The sequence below is a fragment of the Puntigrus tetrazona genome, chromosome 11 (genome assembly GCF_018831695.1).
Source record: "Puntigrus tetrazona isolate hp1 chromosome 11, ASM1883169v1, whole genome shotgun sequence".
In the NCBI taxonomy this organism is placed as follows: Eukaryota; Metazoa; Chordata; class Actinopteri; order Cypriniformes; family Cyprinidae; genus Puntigrus; species Puntigrus tetrazona.
In genome coordinates, this window is record NC_056709.1 from 1,321,832 (window position 1) to 1,337,576 (window position 15,745).

The 15,745-nt window shown below is 39.2% G+C and overlaps 1 protein-coding gene across 1 annotated transcript in view; it reads left to right on the forward strand.

Moving 5' to 3' along the window:
- The window catches only part of lrp1aa (low density lipoprotein receptor-related protein 1Aa), a 106,127-nt gene that overhangs the window by 13,159 nt on the left and 77,223 nt on the right, over positions 1 to 15,745 (forward strand). Inside the window, exons 3-6 of the mRNA XM_043251829.1 lie at positions 9,556 to 9,693; positions 13,342 to 13,461; positions 13,669 to 13,797; positions 13,951 to 14,211. Of these exons, the coding sequence (XP_043107764.1) occupies positions 9,556 to 9,693; positions 13,342 to 13,461; positions 13,669 to 13,797; positions 13,951 to 14,211 (648 nt within the window). The remainder of the gene's footprint in view (positions 1 to 9,555; positions 9,694 to 13,341; positions 13,462 to 13,668; positions 13,798 to 13,950; positions 14,212 to 15,745) is intronic.

Below are 15,745 nucleotides of genomic sequence, written 5' to 3' on the forward strand. Positions count from 1 at the left end.
CAAAGAGTGCGCCGTCAGTTTATCACGGGGCGAGCGGGGGAAGGGCCCGACGTAATTAGAATTAACTCGCTACTTGAAATCTGGCCCTGGAAAACAATGGCGCGGTTCACGAGGCGGTATTAGGACGTAAGGAATGTTTGTAGTCCTTCGTCACAACCAATTACGAGCTTTGAAATAATTTATCTTTCTCTAAAGAGCTGGCGTGGCTTTCAGAAGTGTTGGGTAAGAGCAGAGTTGGTTTGCAGAGCCCGAATCCGCTCCGTGAGAGGAGGAGAGGAGAAACAGAGGCTGAGCTGCCTTCAGTCTGGAAGTCATTAAAACCCCGTCCAGAGGAATGGAGGAAAACGGCTGTTTTTTCATGACCTGCTTTTCTCAGCTCAAAAGTTCTCTCTCTCACTCGCTTCTCCTCTCTCAACACACACAGACAACTGACAACCTAGTCTTCAGCAGTCTCTATTTTTGCTGCGCTACAGGGTATTGACTCCATTACGCTCTGCGCATTAAAATTAGACAGTCTTTTCTTAATACTTTGAGAGCTTTGAGACGTGACGTCTCACTCGCTGCTTTAGTAAAATGTTCCGCCGCTCTGAAAAGGATAAACATTCTGTCATCGTTTACTCAAACCAATAGGATTTTCTTGCGCCATCGAGCACAATAGATGTTTCGAAGGATCTCTGAGCTGCTCTTTACTGTACAAAAAACATGTTACCATGTAGCTACAATATGCGGGGAAAATGCAGTTCATCCATCACACGTTTTTTCCAAGCAAATATGTTCACATAAATATTTTCGAGGTTTGAATAAATGTAGATTTAAATGCAAAGAGGCAATGTTTTTGGCCGTCCGTGCTTACAAATCTGTTTGTTTCATTCATACTCAAAGCCAGAGGGCGCTCTCGTGCAGAAAGCTCCAAACGTACTTGTAGAAGTAATGGCGTGCCGGGAAATCGGTGAATAAATATCTACTCCTTACAGTAACGCAAATACAGTAATTATTCTTAGTAGTATATGAACCAATCATATAAATGAATCATAAATAAATGAACCTGCTGGTTACTTTCAAGCTGCAAGCGCAAAAAGGCAGGCACTATATAAAAAAGCCTTATACATTTTAGAGTTTTATTTGTAATTTACCTGAAATACTGCTCTCTTTCAAATCTGATACATAAAGGCATTTATTCAAACACGAGTCACATTTGGTTATGAAAAACTGTTCCATGGATGTTAAAGGTTCTTCACTGAATCCCAAATGCCATTATTTTCAGGTGCAGGTGTTATTAACGTCATACAAAAGTTTTTTTTTTTACTTTTTCATGCTTTCATTATTAGGAAAACAGCAGCTCAGACGTTCCCCGAGTGTTATTTTGTGCTCCGTGGAAAGCAGAAAGTCAAACGTAGAATAATATAGACGGCAATGATAGATTTTCAACATAAAATATCACCTATATCATGGGATGTGTGTGGAAACGTGCTCTGTTTGTGGATCCCTCGGTGCAGATGCCTCAGATCATTGAAGATCTGCCCCATGAAAGAGGTTTATTTATTTACGTGGCTGGATTTCACTGTGTCTTTTGTGAAAGTGGCCACGGCTAGCAGTGAAGTCTGTCGCTGTGCCCGCTGCAGCTGCTGTGGACCACTGCAACACAATAGACAGCTTTGTGCCACCAATCCCGAGCTTCAGCAAGACGAGGATAGTAATATGCCTTTCGGAAGAAAATAATTATCATCCTTTTATTATCAAATGTGTACCGTATGTATTTAAACATGCAATATGTTTGTTTGTTATTGGAATATCTTTTCACTTGTCTTAAACGAGGTCTTACTCAAAAGTGTGTGAGAGGTCACAAAGGCAGAAACATAGGCCATATATTGAATACTTATTCAATATATTCCTTATTGGTTTTATGAAACATCATGAATAATCATCGTGATTTAAATTTACTTTTAGTTTGGTCATGTACTTAAAGATGCATTTTCACCTCTACTTTATAGCATATTTCACCTGTAAAGTGATAAGAAAATATAGTTTGGCAAAAATGGTCAAACTTTAATTTGGGTGGCATCAAAAATAAATACAATGTGTTCAAAAAAACACTTTTGCTGAAACTATAATTTGAAAACTAGAAAATATTTAGCTCTTTAGTTACAAAATGGTTTCAGGTTTAATTTACCTTCCCATAAACTACTCACCGTATAGATTAGTTATATATTGCATTCATAAATCGTGTGATGTATATATCAGCCTTCTGGGGTTATTTATGGATGCTTTTTGTTAAAAAATCATGGCCACCAGACATCCACCAGCATTACCAAAGCTTGGATATAATTTGAAAACTCAAATATTTTTGACTCCTTTAACCTTATATTATATATTTTAAAGAATGATAAAATAAACCATAATAATAATAAATAGTTAATGTATTATTTTAAAGAATGATAATAAATAATAATAATAAATAGTTAATGTGGTGGTTATTATTAATATACAGTAAACATATAGTAAAGAACTACAATTCCAACTGCATTTAATTCAATAATTTCAAATGAAGAGCTGGAACAAGAACAAAAAAGAGCTCTTAGATGCAGTATCTCACACCGTCCCCTCAACTAAACCTCACTTCATCCCAGAGTTGTGAGCAGCCTATGGCTGTAACATGTGCGTGCAAAAGTCATTTGGATCTGTCTCACGTTGAGAGGGTTGAAGGTCTGAGCTCTGATCTCACAGTGGAGCTCTGACCCGCTGTGCTGAGATGAGAAGAGTCTGTTGTTTAACATCTGACAGCTGGAAAAATGAACCGAGCATAAAATATCAGCTATGTGTTTAGCTTTAGAGGTTAAATTCGACAAAATGCTTAATCATTTATACACCTACTTGGTTGGCCGACTCACTGTGCATTGAGGAGTTTAATATCTGTGCTATTTAAATGCCTTCTAGCACAAAGACTGTCAGCTGTAGTCTTCGTAAGATCTGGTAAATCTGCTTCAGATCAGTAACGCCTAATTAAACTGGTGGATTATTTTTTTCCACAGGGCATTTAAACTGATCTGTCTCGGATCTGTTATTGGTATTTCTTCATCCCTCGCTTTTAATCCTGCAGTACCTGATCATTTACTGTAACTGTAGATTTGTTCTAAGATGAAGAACTTAAATGATACGCTCAAAAGTAGTATTAACCAAATTAAAAATATTACTTGCTATTAACATATTACCGCCAGCAGAGCGACACATCAATGTAACTGGTATGTTTGTTATTGTTTTATTTTTGCTTCCATCATTGATGTGCTCTGTTGGAATGCACAGAAAACATACATTAATGGTTGTACTAGAAATGTATGCAACGTAATTAATATTGAGTGCTCGTAGAAAAACGTCTTTTATGCCTTTTATAAACTCCTTGAACTCTGAAGCCCGATAATCACATTAAGAATTTTGGAATAATATTTAACATCAGTTTCAGTTCTAAGAAACTCTATAAACTCAGTTTATGAAACAGCATATTATCATCTCTGTTGCATCGCGGAAGTAAACAAAATTTTCTCCTCTGAAAGTGAGGAACTCATTCATGCATTTTGTGCAAGATTACCGCAGAAGTGTTTTGACTGTCTTATCAAAGAGTTTAACACAGCTGCACGAACACTGACTGCTACTCGACTGAGGTATCACATTAAATCTTTTCAGTGTTACACGTGTCCCATATTTTCACTCTTTGTGTAGTTGTTCATATTACGTTTTTACTACATATTCTACTCAACCTTAAAACTAAGAGCACACACTGGGTTTCCATGTTTTATGGTGACATTCGATATCACACTGTACAAACTGCCCCACACTTGCTAAAATATTGATGGAGACTGCAGATTTTGGATATTATCATCTTTGTTGGGATATTTTTCAATGATATGGAAATGTTATAGTTGCAGTTTTTTAAAATGGTATTTTTATTGCCATTTTCAAAACAGACAAGGTTGTTTGAGGTTAAGCATTCTAGGTTCCTAATGGGTTTAAGTGTCCCAGCTGCCTAAACACTTTAATGACCCCTAGAGAGATGATCTAGTGATCCAAAATAAAGATCCATTCTGACAGAGACTAAGCCATCAAACAGACCCCTTCACCGAATGATCTTCATATTGGTCCAGGGACATGAGGAATTTCAGAAGCAGCTTGCCAGATCTTTAAACATTCGCTCATGATGGTATGTGGCTGGTTAGCGTGATGTTGTGAGGATTCGAGAGGTCATGTCCGGTTCTCATTCACGATGTAAAATGGATGCTTCTTAAGGATCATTAACTTCAGCTGAAGACCACATACATCTAAGGAGGGACTGATGAATAACAATTGTTAAAGGAACACATGTTAGTAATAGTAACTGTGGTAAAGTCTTTTGCTTGGTGTGTCCAGAACACACGCAATGGGCAAAAGCCTCTGTTGTAGTTGTGTTCTATAAGAAACAAACTGTAACTGTGTTTATGATTGCTTGTAGAATCTAAAACAAACGTGTCCTTCTGACATTAAGGGGACGCCAGCTAGGCAACGTTTAATGCCTGTGTAGAAAATTTTATTTGGCAAAAGAAGCTGTGATCACTGCTGATGATCCGTCTCGTGTGGAAACCTTCTCATGTTATGTTTGGGCTGCTTTGTAGGTAATGAACAATTAAGGGGGGTAGTAAGACATGCATTGATCTTATTCATGCATGAATGCACCGGTGACCTGGAACGGCCCATTACCGTGCTATTATGTGCAAGAGTTGCCTCACATGGACAATTTGAGTTGTAGATTTCCCTGATATGAGCCTTGGATGTTGTGATATATGCAGAAAAATATACATTTAGCTAAATAGTAGATTACTTTCACTATTGCTTGCACTTAAGATTAAATATAACCAGTATTGAACTTTGATGCATAGTAACTCATCCTGCACCATCTGACAACCTGAAATACAAGACTTGTTGAGAAAAGGTGCTATTGTGTCTCATACATGTAATTTTCACCTGGCAGATGAAAGTATTCCACATGCATTGAAGTGGAGACCTGAACCATATCTACAGGACTTTAGCACATATTTTGTGCTCTAATGGTGTGTTATATACGTTGAACAATGATTTTTTCACCAGATCTCTGCCTCCTACCCTGATAATCATCATAGTATAATGTGAACTGTATCTGGCGAATCAGCTTTGGGTCTTAGTTTCAAACACTGCTTTTACCAGAATGTATGTTTATTTATAGAGTATAGCAATGACTCAAAACACTTCAGTTTATTTGTAACTGATTGAAGATAAGCTAATTACAGTGCTGACAATGTGCAATGTGCTCAACACAATGGGGTTGACCTTGTGAAGTTGTAACTTTTAATTTTTTTTGGATTCATTTTTGGATTCATTATTTTGGATTAATTAACTGCATGCCACACACTGACTGCTGAGGGAGTAAAGCATACATGTTTACTTACTATTTTGAAAAGATAGTAGACAGTATACAGTGCATGACTGTCAGTGTTCAGGAAGTAGTAAGCTAGTATTCCATTCAGAACAGTCTGTGTATTGTATGTCTGCTGTATGGTTTGCTTTCCAGCCAGTTGACAGTCAAAGATTTATTTTATGGCTGACCGGTGGTGGGTTTGGGTAAACCACAGACTGCAGAATAGAAACTAGTCTAAATTTGACCAGAAGTTGTACAGAGATGCTTCAGTGATAAAGCCTTACACACGCGCGCACACACACACACACACACACACATATATAAATATATGTAAGTTACGCTGTGACTTCATGGGGTCTCACCTGAGATCCCAATCACCTCTGAGCTTAAGAAGAAAAGGCAAATGAAAACTGGTGAATTGAATTTGTATGCCAAGCCACTTCCCCATACATACGGGTATATAAGATGGCAGTGTGCAACCACTCATTCAGATTTCTGCTTTGGACCCGATCGCATCAGGAGCAGTGAACATTGGAAGAGTGTAAGAAGAATTTGTCCGGCTGCAAGAGGTTTTAGCCTCATTTATTATCTCGCCTGCTACCCAACCCAGTTTGTTGTGTCGTAAAGACTCTGTGGCTCCACTGTCAGGAATGTTCTGCCAGGCCAGATCCCCCTCAGCAGTGACTGTTGAGTCAGAGGCTGAATTGATGGCCATGCTCCTTCAGGCTGCCAAGAGCAATGGGTTGGAGGTGAATGATTGGTTCCTGGGCTCCTGACGTGACTCCCAAGTCCACCAAGCCAAGGCACTCAAACAGCTGCACTAGGGTAGTTCTGATCTGAGGTTGATGCAGGAACTGTGCATGGTGACTGACTTTGCTATATGAGCAACAGTATATCCACTATGGTGTTCCAGGAGTGCCATCTCTGGATTAGTGATGATGACAGAGTTTGCCAGGCATCCGCTCAGGTTCGCTGCCGTTCTTTTTACATCTGTCCGCTTGACAAGAGTGAATCTATCTGTCCGCTTGACAAAGGAGTGAATGTCCCTCCATTGATTGCATGCAAGTCCTTATTGGCCCAAGAAGAACTGTGGGTTACGATCAATCCTGGATCTAGGGTCCTGTCCAACTCAAGATATTGATATTGATGAAAAACACAATTGTGATTTACAGTCCTTCTCGATTTCATTGTATATCCTTCTCTGGAGTCTTCTGTATCACAAGTTGGTGAACTTGAATTGTGCAAGATTAGGGGATCAATTCCATTGTTTCTGCGTTGGTTTGCCTGACCGATGCCCTTGCTTAGTCCTTGTCTGCTTAATTTGTATTCACCTGATCCTTGTATATGCTGCTCCATAAATTTGTAAAGACTCTTTATTATCATCTGTCATCTTCATGCGCTCCACCTTAGACCGGACCCTAAAAGTAAGCAGCGTTTCACTGTGTTTTTCTCTTCTTGTTGGAGGCTCACAAATAATTGCTGCGCCCTCCCACCCTTTTTAGATCTCTGCCACCTCTGGTGCCTTGATCTATCGTTGACTCCACTCCTCGAGTCATGCCTCGTCCTTTGGCTTCTCTTTGCATCCACAACCGCAGTTCCCTGTCGCTCCAGCTCCAAGTGGCCTTCTGGATCTCTGTCTCTGCATCGGTCACCTTTGCTTCACCTTGACCCCCCGGATCCTCCCCGTTGCCCTGGCCCACTGGCTCTTGGCCTCTGCTTTGGGCTCCTTCTCCACATGCCCCCTGGAGTCGGCATCAATTCCTTCATCATGGCTCCTCCCTCTGTCAGCTCTTGTCATGTTCATTAACATTTGTTTTGTGAAACGATTTTAAAGTGATTTCTGTCATTTTCACAGATAACACAGATAACTTGTATTTTCTCATGAAAACAAACAACGCTGGATGGAGACCTAAGGATTTGAGGAGAAAAACGATCATTTGAGCGTTTCAGTGAATTAATGGCATATACTGCAAATAAAACTTGTACTTATGATTTAAAATTCCCAAAGTTTCCAAAAAACTGGAAGTGGCACCTATAATTGGTACAAAACCATTTGAATCATTGAAAATGACAAAACACACGTGATGGCCTAATGTTTAAGACAAATACCTATCCTTATCAGAACACAGTTCAGCCTTTCAGTTAAAATCTGATTTCACTAAATATTTGACCCTTGCCCTAAATTGCTTTACCTGGTTTGAGTTTTACTCATATGGAGATTCAGGCATCTGTTACCTATAAATTTGAGAAATAAACAAGCTGTCAGCATGTAATAGCTGCACTAGACTGTCTTTATATTTGAAAATCTCACTCTTTGCCTCATTTGTCTGAGTGGCATGTGGTCTTGTCTTAGGGGCCCCAGGTCACGTTCCCCATGTGATGGGTCTTATTTCAGAGTTTTCCATGCTGCTGAGGTTTTCTGGCCGAGTGTTTCCCTTTCGATGAAAGTTTCCACCTCCGGATCCTCTGGAACGCCACATGTGATCATAATATTACAAGAAGCTTATTTTCTCAGCACACGCCTGTGCAAGGTGTCCACAATTCCCCACGCTTGCAGGACCCATGGGAGAGCAACAATGCCAAAGCTAGGCTTTCAATTATGTCCCAGAACAGCTGCCGTTATTAAAGTTTCAAACTATTTTGTAATATTATTCAAAGCTTCTTGATCTGATGACATGTCTTTGTGTTTGGCTAGATGTATTTGTAGTGCTGTCAAACAATTCATCTCATCCAAAATAAAAGTTTACACAATATATGTGTGTACTGTTAATGCTTTAACAGATCTTTAGGATTGTAGAAAGACCGGTGTCCCCTGACCCTCCAGCAGGACTTTTAAACCTCCAGAATGAGGCAGATCACAGGCAGTTTAAAAAAATCATTACAGATAGCACATTCCCAGATCCCCATGAACTTTAACTCCAACTCTCTGGCAAAAGTTTCAGAGCACAAGAACAACAGAGAAAGAGCGGCAATGTTACCAAGTACTTTCACACTGTTGCTGTGGGTTAGAGTGGTTGAACACGATAGTTTTGGGCTAGTTTTGAATAGTGTCTGTGCTGGTTTTCTTTTTCAGACCTGGCAACCCTGGTATTTAGCCTAAATAGTATTTAATAGACTCTATCAACAGAACAAGTAAACATACATACTTCATTCATAGGTCAAATAGGCTTTTCTATTTATCAGTATAAATGTAAACTATATTTTAGAATATTTTGGTTTTATATCTGTCATAGCACTAAACTGAACACTAAACTTATTAAACGTACAATATGTCACCTGTTTTAAAATATAATAACAAATGAGATTTGAGATATAATTCATGTCGGTAGTGCCTTAAAAGTTTTTTTTTTTCTTTTTTTCGCTAATACTCACCTAAGCAAACATCACTAATGGGTTTGAACATTTCCTGTATCTTTTCATTGCTTGGTGCTTGATCTCATTGGTTGTTCCAGTTGACGTGCTGCTCAAATAAACAAGTGCTAAAGAGCCACTTAAAGATGTCGTAGTAGACTGAAACTGCCATATGAGAATGCATTTTGACAGAAGATCGTACACATCCGTTCCCACATGCTTATTAAAAACCTGCTTTATAGCGTGCTAAATCAGTGACTTAACACAGCACTGCTGATATTTGTTAGTACTGGCGCTCAATTCATGATCTCATCCGCAAACTAGATGTTCATGGAGCATTTATTGTTTTAAACTCTGCCGCGTTGCATCATCTTTCTGCAATAACACGTTTGCTCATTTCTGGTCAATAATTTGGGGACTTTTGGTTCGTTTGCACTCCGCGCCCAGCGATCTGTCCACTCCAGAGCGGATGAGAGCCCAGACACACAAATACAGCTCATCCAGTGACTCAAGAGACAAACACATGACTGCACACTTATGGACACAGTCATAACAAAACCATAAACTGAGATATTCAACCAACTGTGTTTAAAAGCGAGAAAGAAAATGACACGGAATGATGCATCTGTTATATGAGGTTAAAAAAAGAAGGATTTGGGATTGTTACAGGAAATCTAAAAACGTAATGTTGTCGAGCCATTTCAGCATATCACCTCAAGATTTTGAGGCACGTCTGTCGTATCATCGTCTTTATGCTTCTGTTTTCTGCTCTCTCTCTCTCTCAGGTCCTCATAACCGAGTGTCGCGGTGTCCTCCGAATGAACATCAGTGTCTGGGTTCAGACTTGTGTGTTCACATGAGCAAGCTGTGTAACGGCGTCCCCGACTGCACTGATGGAGGAGACGAGGGGCCGCACTGCAGAGGTAATGACTACAAACATCGCTTGCTTATATATAGCTATATAAAAATATTACTAGCATTAAAAATATCAGTCTTTCTGTGAAAAATAGAGCTCGGGGCCTGAAACGGATACCAGCTGAACTTGCATAGTTCAAATTTCCATTGAAATAAACCATAGGCCAAACAGCAGAAATGATGTTTTAATAGTCTATGAAGTAAAAGCGTTATAGAAGATAAATGTACTTAATGAGCAAAACTGCATGAGACATTAAGGATACATTTTTAAATATATGCCCTTAATATATTTACACTATTCACTTAAAAGTATTCTTCACAAAAAGAATGTCACAGTAAAAAAGTTAATGGCGTAACAAAACCCCTGTATCTAAACTTCACTAATCAGCTGCCAGTCTCGTTTAGTTAGCAGCACTTCTCTATAGGAGGGACACAGGCTGGATGAAAACTAGCCGTGCTTCACTCAAAACGTCTGATAAAAAGTTGTCGAGGGTGGAAAACGCTGGTATCTTTGAAGAATTCGGTGTCCATGGGGTAGTTTCACCACCGTTACTGACAAAAAGTGACCATCCGTGATTGAGATACATACTATTCTCTGGGTAGCAAGAACCTCTGGGTAGCAAGGATCTACAGGCGTCTCTCGCATTGGCTTCAGACCAACACTGAACATGAATGATGTGCAAACACAGCAGGATACTCCAGCAAGGAGGAAGCCACTTCTCTCCAAGAAGAGCAATATTGCCTGTCTAAAGTTTGCCAAATACGACAAGGATAAGCCAGAAGACTACTGGAAGTATTGATTTGTTAATAGATGAGTAGAAAGTGAAACAGTTCAGATAAGAAAAATGGCATTCAACAGCAATCACATCCCAACTGTAAAGCACAGGAATAACAGGATAATTATTTGGTTTGTATAATTATTTGCTTTCCTGTCTCTGGGCCAGGACAGGCTGCCATCATGGATGGAAATATGAATGTTTCGTTATCTCAGAAAATTCTGTTAGTGAAGGAACAAGACTGATCCACATTTATTGGTAACTGTGTGATCACAACTAACAAATAAATAAAATGAATAAGACTTTGTTTTATGAGTAAGTCCATTGTTTGTTGCTAATCTTTTAACCACCTTCTACTACTAGTTTGCCTATAAATATCCTTGCCAAGTTATAGTTTCTAGCACCTTGCCTGATGTGAATAGCAATCGTTATGGTTGAGTAGAACTAACTTACGAATTATTATTATTAAACAATTGAAGTTAAAAATGCAACGACATATGTACAAGCTGTTAAGTCATACTTTAAATATTCATATTTCATTATTTAGGATCTGATACAGTGATAATCTGTAACGATGGGCTAAGCCATCAACAAAATAATGAAACAATCCTTCTTCGCAAGCTACTTGTCGTTTTATGATTTTACATTTTATTTTTGTGTAACACATTTTGCCACAGTGCCACTCCACATACCTTTAGCTTAAGGCTTTATTTTACTGAAATAAAATGGATTGTGCATATAATTTCACATTGTTTCTATATTGTGAGTGGCTTTGTAAACTGCAGTTGTACGGTGGCTTCCCAACGCCGTCTAATACTGCTTCCCTCCATAAAATGCATTTTCTCCAAATTTGAATTGCTTGATCATCAAATTTGTGATTTGGAAGCACGCTATCAGCTCTGCACCGCTTCACGTATGAGGACATGTGTCACTTTAGATACTATGCGATCTGATCTTATACCTCGAGGATCAGTGAATCTGTGTCAACAGTTCAGTGGTCAGCATTAGTCAATAATATTCACATCACCTGGAAATCCAAATTCTTTTCTTGGCATTGCAAGCGCAGTGCTGTACGGTTTGGGGAACAGTATTCATTTCGGTGGATAGGCTATATACAGGTATGTAGAGAACAAAATACCTGATATATGAATGTTTATCGTGCACAAATTGCATGAAAGCTGAAACACAGAACTGTTCATACTGGGATGTAACGTTTGTGAAGAGTGTTTTCACCCATCAGAGTACTTGTGTGTTATTGTGTGGTGAAATGTGAAGTTAAGGCAAAATCCCTGTCAAATTTCCATTCAATCCTCTTAAGGATTAGCAATGAAGATCCTGCTTCACATGTTCAACTTGAACAAAACACATGCTGACATACTTTATGCTGTGATTGTATATCGACTTGTTGGTTTCCACAGAGTTAAAATGAGCGTGTATAGGCTGTGTTCAGAAATTTTGGAAAAGTGTTCATGTCAAAAGTTGACTTATGTCTTAAAATACTTCATGCAGAGACAGCTCACTGTTTTTTGAACTGAGCGTGTAATTGCCCTGCTAAAAAAAAATAACACCATGATGCTGGTTGGGTATGTTTCGAAGCTGGGATGCTGGTTTAAACTGGTCCTTTGCTAATTTATGCTGGCCCTTTGCTGGTATGCTGGTCATGTGCTATGAGCTAATAAACCAAGGATCAGCTTAGACCATCTTAAACTGGCATCCCAGCTTCACAACATACCTAACCTAAATCAAATGCAGTTTTTTTTTCAACAGGGAATAAACTGCATAAAGAGCTGTTAGCATATTAGCTTAGCTGCTGCGAGCTGTTGATGCAGTTTATCTAGAGGCTCATTTGTTTCTGACTGAACACTCACGTTTGTGGCGTCCCCTGAGCTCTGTGACAGGTGTGTGTATGTGTGTGTTTGTGTTGTTAACATCACTTCTGTTCACCGCCTGCTGAGGTACCAGGTGCTGTTATTTCATTTCAGTCACTCTGTGGTTTGTCAAGTCGGTCGATGATGCCATTTCGTGCAAAACAAAAAAAAAAAAAGTTTCGAGCCGGCATAATTAAACTCAACATTAAAAACCTCTAGTCCAGCCAGACCATTTGCTAAAACCACAGGCTTATTAGCCCACATTTAAAACGATATGTTCAGCTACGCTATCTTATCGTTAAGAAAAATCTGTTAAAAAAATGTACCATGTTAATATGCATTGATTTTTGCACATGTTTTACCCATATTTTGAATTATGCATTGTGGTTTGTTTTGGGGTTAAATTCTAATACACCTTTAAAAATGAAATACAAAAGTGAATTTGGTGAATTACTCTGTAGCAGATGTTAGTTTGATTCTAGTGCTTTTAGTCTAGCATTTTCTGCATTGCTATTTAGTAAGTGACGAAAAACTGTTACTATTAGATAAAAACAAAACTCGGTTAAACTTTATTTTTACTTTGCGATTACATGTTAACTAAATGTCAGCTAATTCTCATTAATCTGCTAACTCTGAGGTAGACTGTTAAGAAATAGCTGACATGCAAAGATTCTCGTTGTCGGTACATTGCGGAACCATCGAAATAAAATTCTAGAAGATATTAAGCAAACATTCTACTAATACTCTAAAGACTACTAGTTGACATATAGTTGCAAAGTTACTTACTCTTAGTAGAATGTCTAACGTGGACCATCGGACTGAAGTGTTACCTAGAGCTCATGAGATTTCATATTATTTTATGCAATGTATGTCACTTGCTTTTTAGACCCATGTGAAATATTTTTGGTTGTTGCTTTGAACTTTGCGGTCTTCGTGAAGTCTCTGTAGCGGGTGTTGATGGGCAGTGTTGTGTTGTTTGACCTCTAGCCGTCCTCTGCTCTGATCTCTGTAGAACTGGCGCTCAACTGTACTCTCACCGGTTGCCAGGACAACTGTGCTGTCACACGCACCGGAGCCATGTGCTACTGCAAGAGCGGCTACGAGATCAGCCAAGACGGAAAGACCTGCAAAGGTCGGTTGCGCTTACACACACTATCATGAGTATAGCCTCCTGTGATAGAAACAGTACAGACTTACAGCTGAGAGAGATTAATTGTATAATCAATATGAAGAGAATGTAAAACGTAGAATCGGGTGTCTTGCCATTAAAAAGTACAGTCAGCTATTTCTAGCATATTGGATAGTTTGTAATTCTTTTATTGTGTCTGTGTGGCTTCAGATTTTGATGAATGTACAGTGTACGGCACCTGCAGTCAGACGTGCACAAACACAGACGGCTCGTACACCTGCTCCTGTGTGGAAGGTTATCTAGTTCAACCAGACAACCGCTCCTGCAAGGCCAAGAACGGTAAGACAAACATAACAGTCCAAGATAAGATAAACTAGAGCTTCTCCGTTTCTGCTTCCCTTACATATATGCATCCACATCAGCCAAGACTTTAATTCATTACTGAACTGTTATTATATTTGAGATGAACCAGATGTCTTCCTCTTGCCGTAGTGCCTGTGGATCGTCTCCCCGTCTTACTGATCGCCAACTCTCAGAACATCCAGATCACTTCTCTGAGTGGCTCCAGCAGCCCATCACTCTACATAAGCACAAAACAGACCACAGCCATGGACTTCCTGTATGTGCAGGAAACAGTGTGCTGGATCAATGTGGGTGACTCCCCTGCGGGCACGCGACTGAAGTGCGCGAAGATCACAGGACTCAAGAGCTTCACAGATGAGAGAACCATCAACACCTCCCTCAGCTTACACCGTAAGTCACGCTGCTCTGATTTCACAACAGAAAGCACATCCCTCACTCTGTGTCGTTATAATTAAGGAAATGCACACAAATCTTGGAGATTTTGCCACAGTTCTTCTGGATTTAGTCTGTCTCAGTTTGTTCCGTTTCTTCGTGTCGTCCCAGACAGATTGGAAGATTATGATCTCTGTGTGGAGCACTGGCTCTTGTCAGACTCACCAATGAATGCCAAATTTTTTTTTTTAGAAAAGAGGGAGAAATAAACGACATAAAACCATTTTAGCTGCTGAAAATACTTAATATTCAAATCTTTTTGACCCCCACTGAATATCATGTATTGTGTATTTAAAAAAAAAAAAACCCCATCCCATGCTGAGTGTCTCAGATGGACAGGAATGGAGGATATATTAAAAAATATCTTTACTAAAGTTTCTTCAAGCAACAAAAGTCAATGAAGTGATATGAAGCTGAATAAATGCTGGCAGAGTTTCCCAGTTGTTATTGATCTAAATCTAAAAGTCATATTTTCCTTTCCAGCGTATCGTTCACATTTCATACAGTTAAAATGATTTGTTCAGCAGATGCTTTTATCGAAAGCAGTTTGCAATTAATGAATATTACTTTTGTCACATTTGTTTAAGAGACATTTGAGAAAATCTCATTCTTATCCCACCTCTTAAGTGAAAACATATACCTGAAGCCAGGTTGTGTGCACCTCGCGTTACCAGATAATCCACGCTGAACACCAAATCCAAATCCATCCAAGACTCTCAAACGAATGGAGTGCAATATTGACAAACACCCATTCCCATGGTCTAAAAAAGTCACCGGATGCAACAGTCTCCTTAGCTGTATGGGTAGGATACGTCCTAGCAGATGGATCACACCAGCATCTACAAGCACCACCACTAGGTGGATGCCAAAAAAAGGTGAAGCAGGCACAAGCTACCTATGCTCCTAATTACTTGAAAGGCTCGTCACTGCTACTTCTTCCTTCCCCAACAGCAAGAATGTGGCTTGAGTGAGGAGGTGGAAGGCAACCAAAAGAATATTCTATTTGAAATCTCTCTGTAAAGAATATCTCCATAACATACCACCTCAGCCTGGAAAATAATACTGCAGGGATGAGAATAAGAAGGGAAAACGTGAGCGCTAAATTCGGCTACATCCTCATGCAGCATAACAGCTGTGAGAGTAATAACAATAAGCAACACTCAACCTCAATCTGTGAAAGTGACATGGGAGAGAGCCATGCTTAACCTCAGCCAGTACGTATAATCATATAATCAACCAGCATAACTGTAGCATATATATATATATATATATATGTATATACTGTATATAATTCTGTGAGCAAAATAGGTAGAGAGCACAGCTCGACCTCAACCGAAATATGTAATCATATACCAACCAGCATATAAATCTATATGCAATGCTATGAGAAATGAGATTGTGTTGTATTGGTTATTGACATTTAGCTTATAAATATTGAACAGGCTACCAGTTTTATAATTCTGATGCCACATTTTTTTAGGCTGTTTAAGGT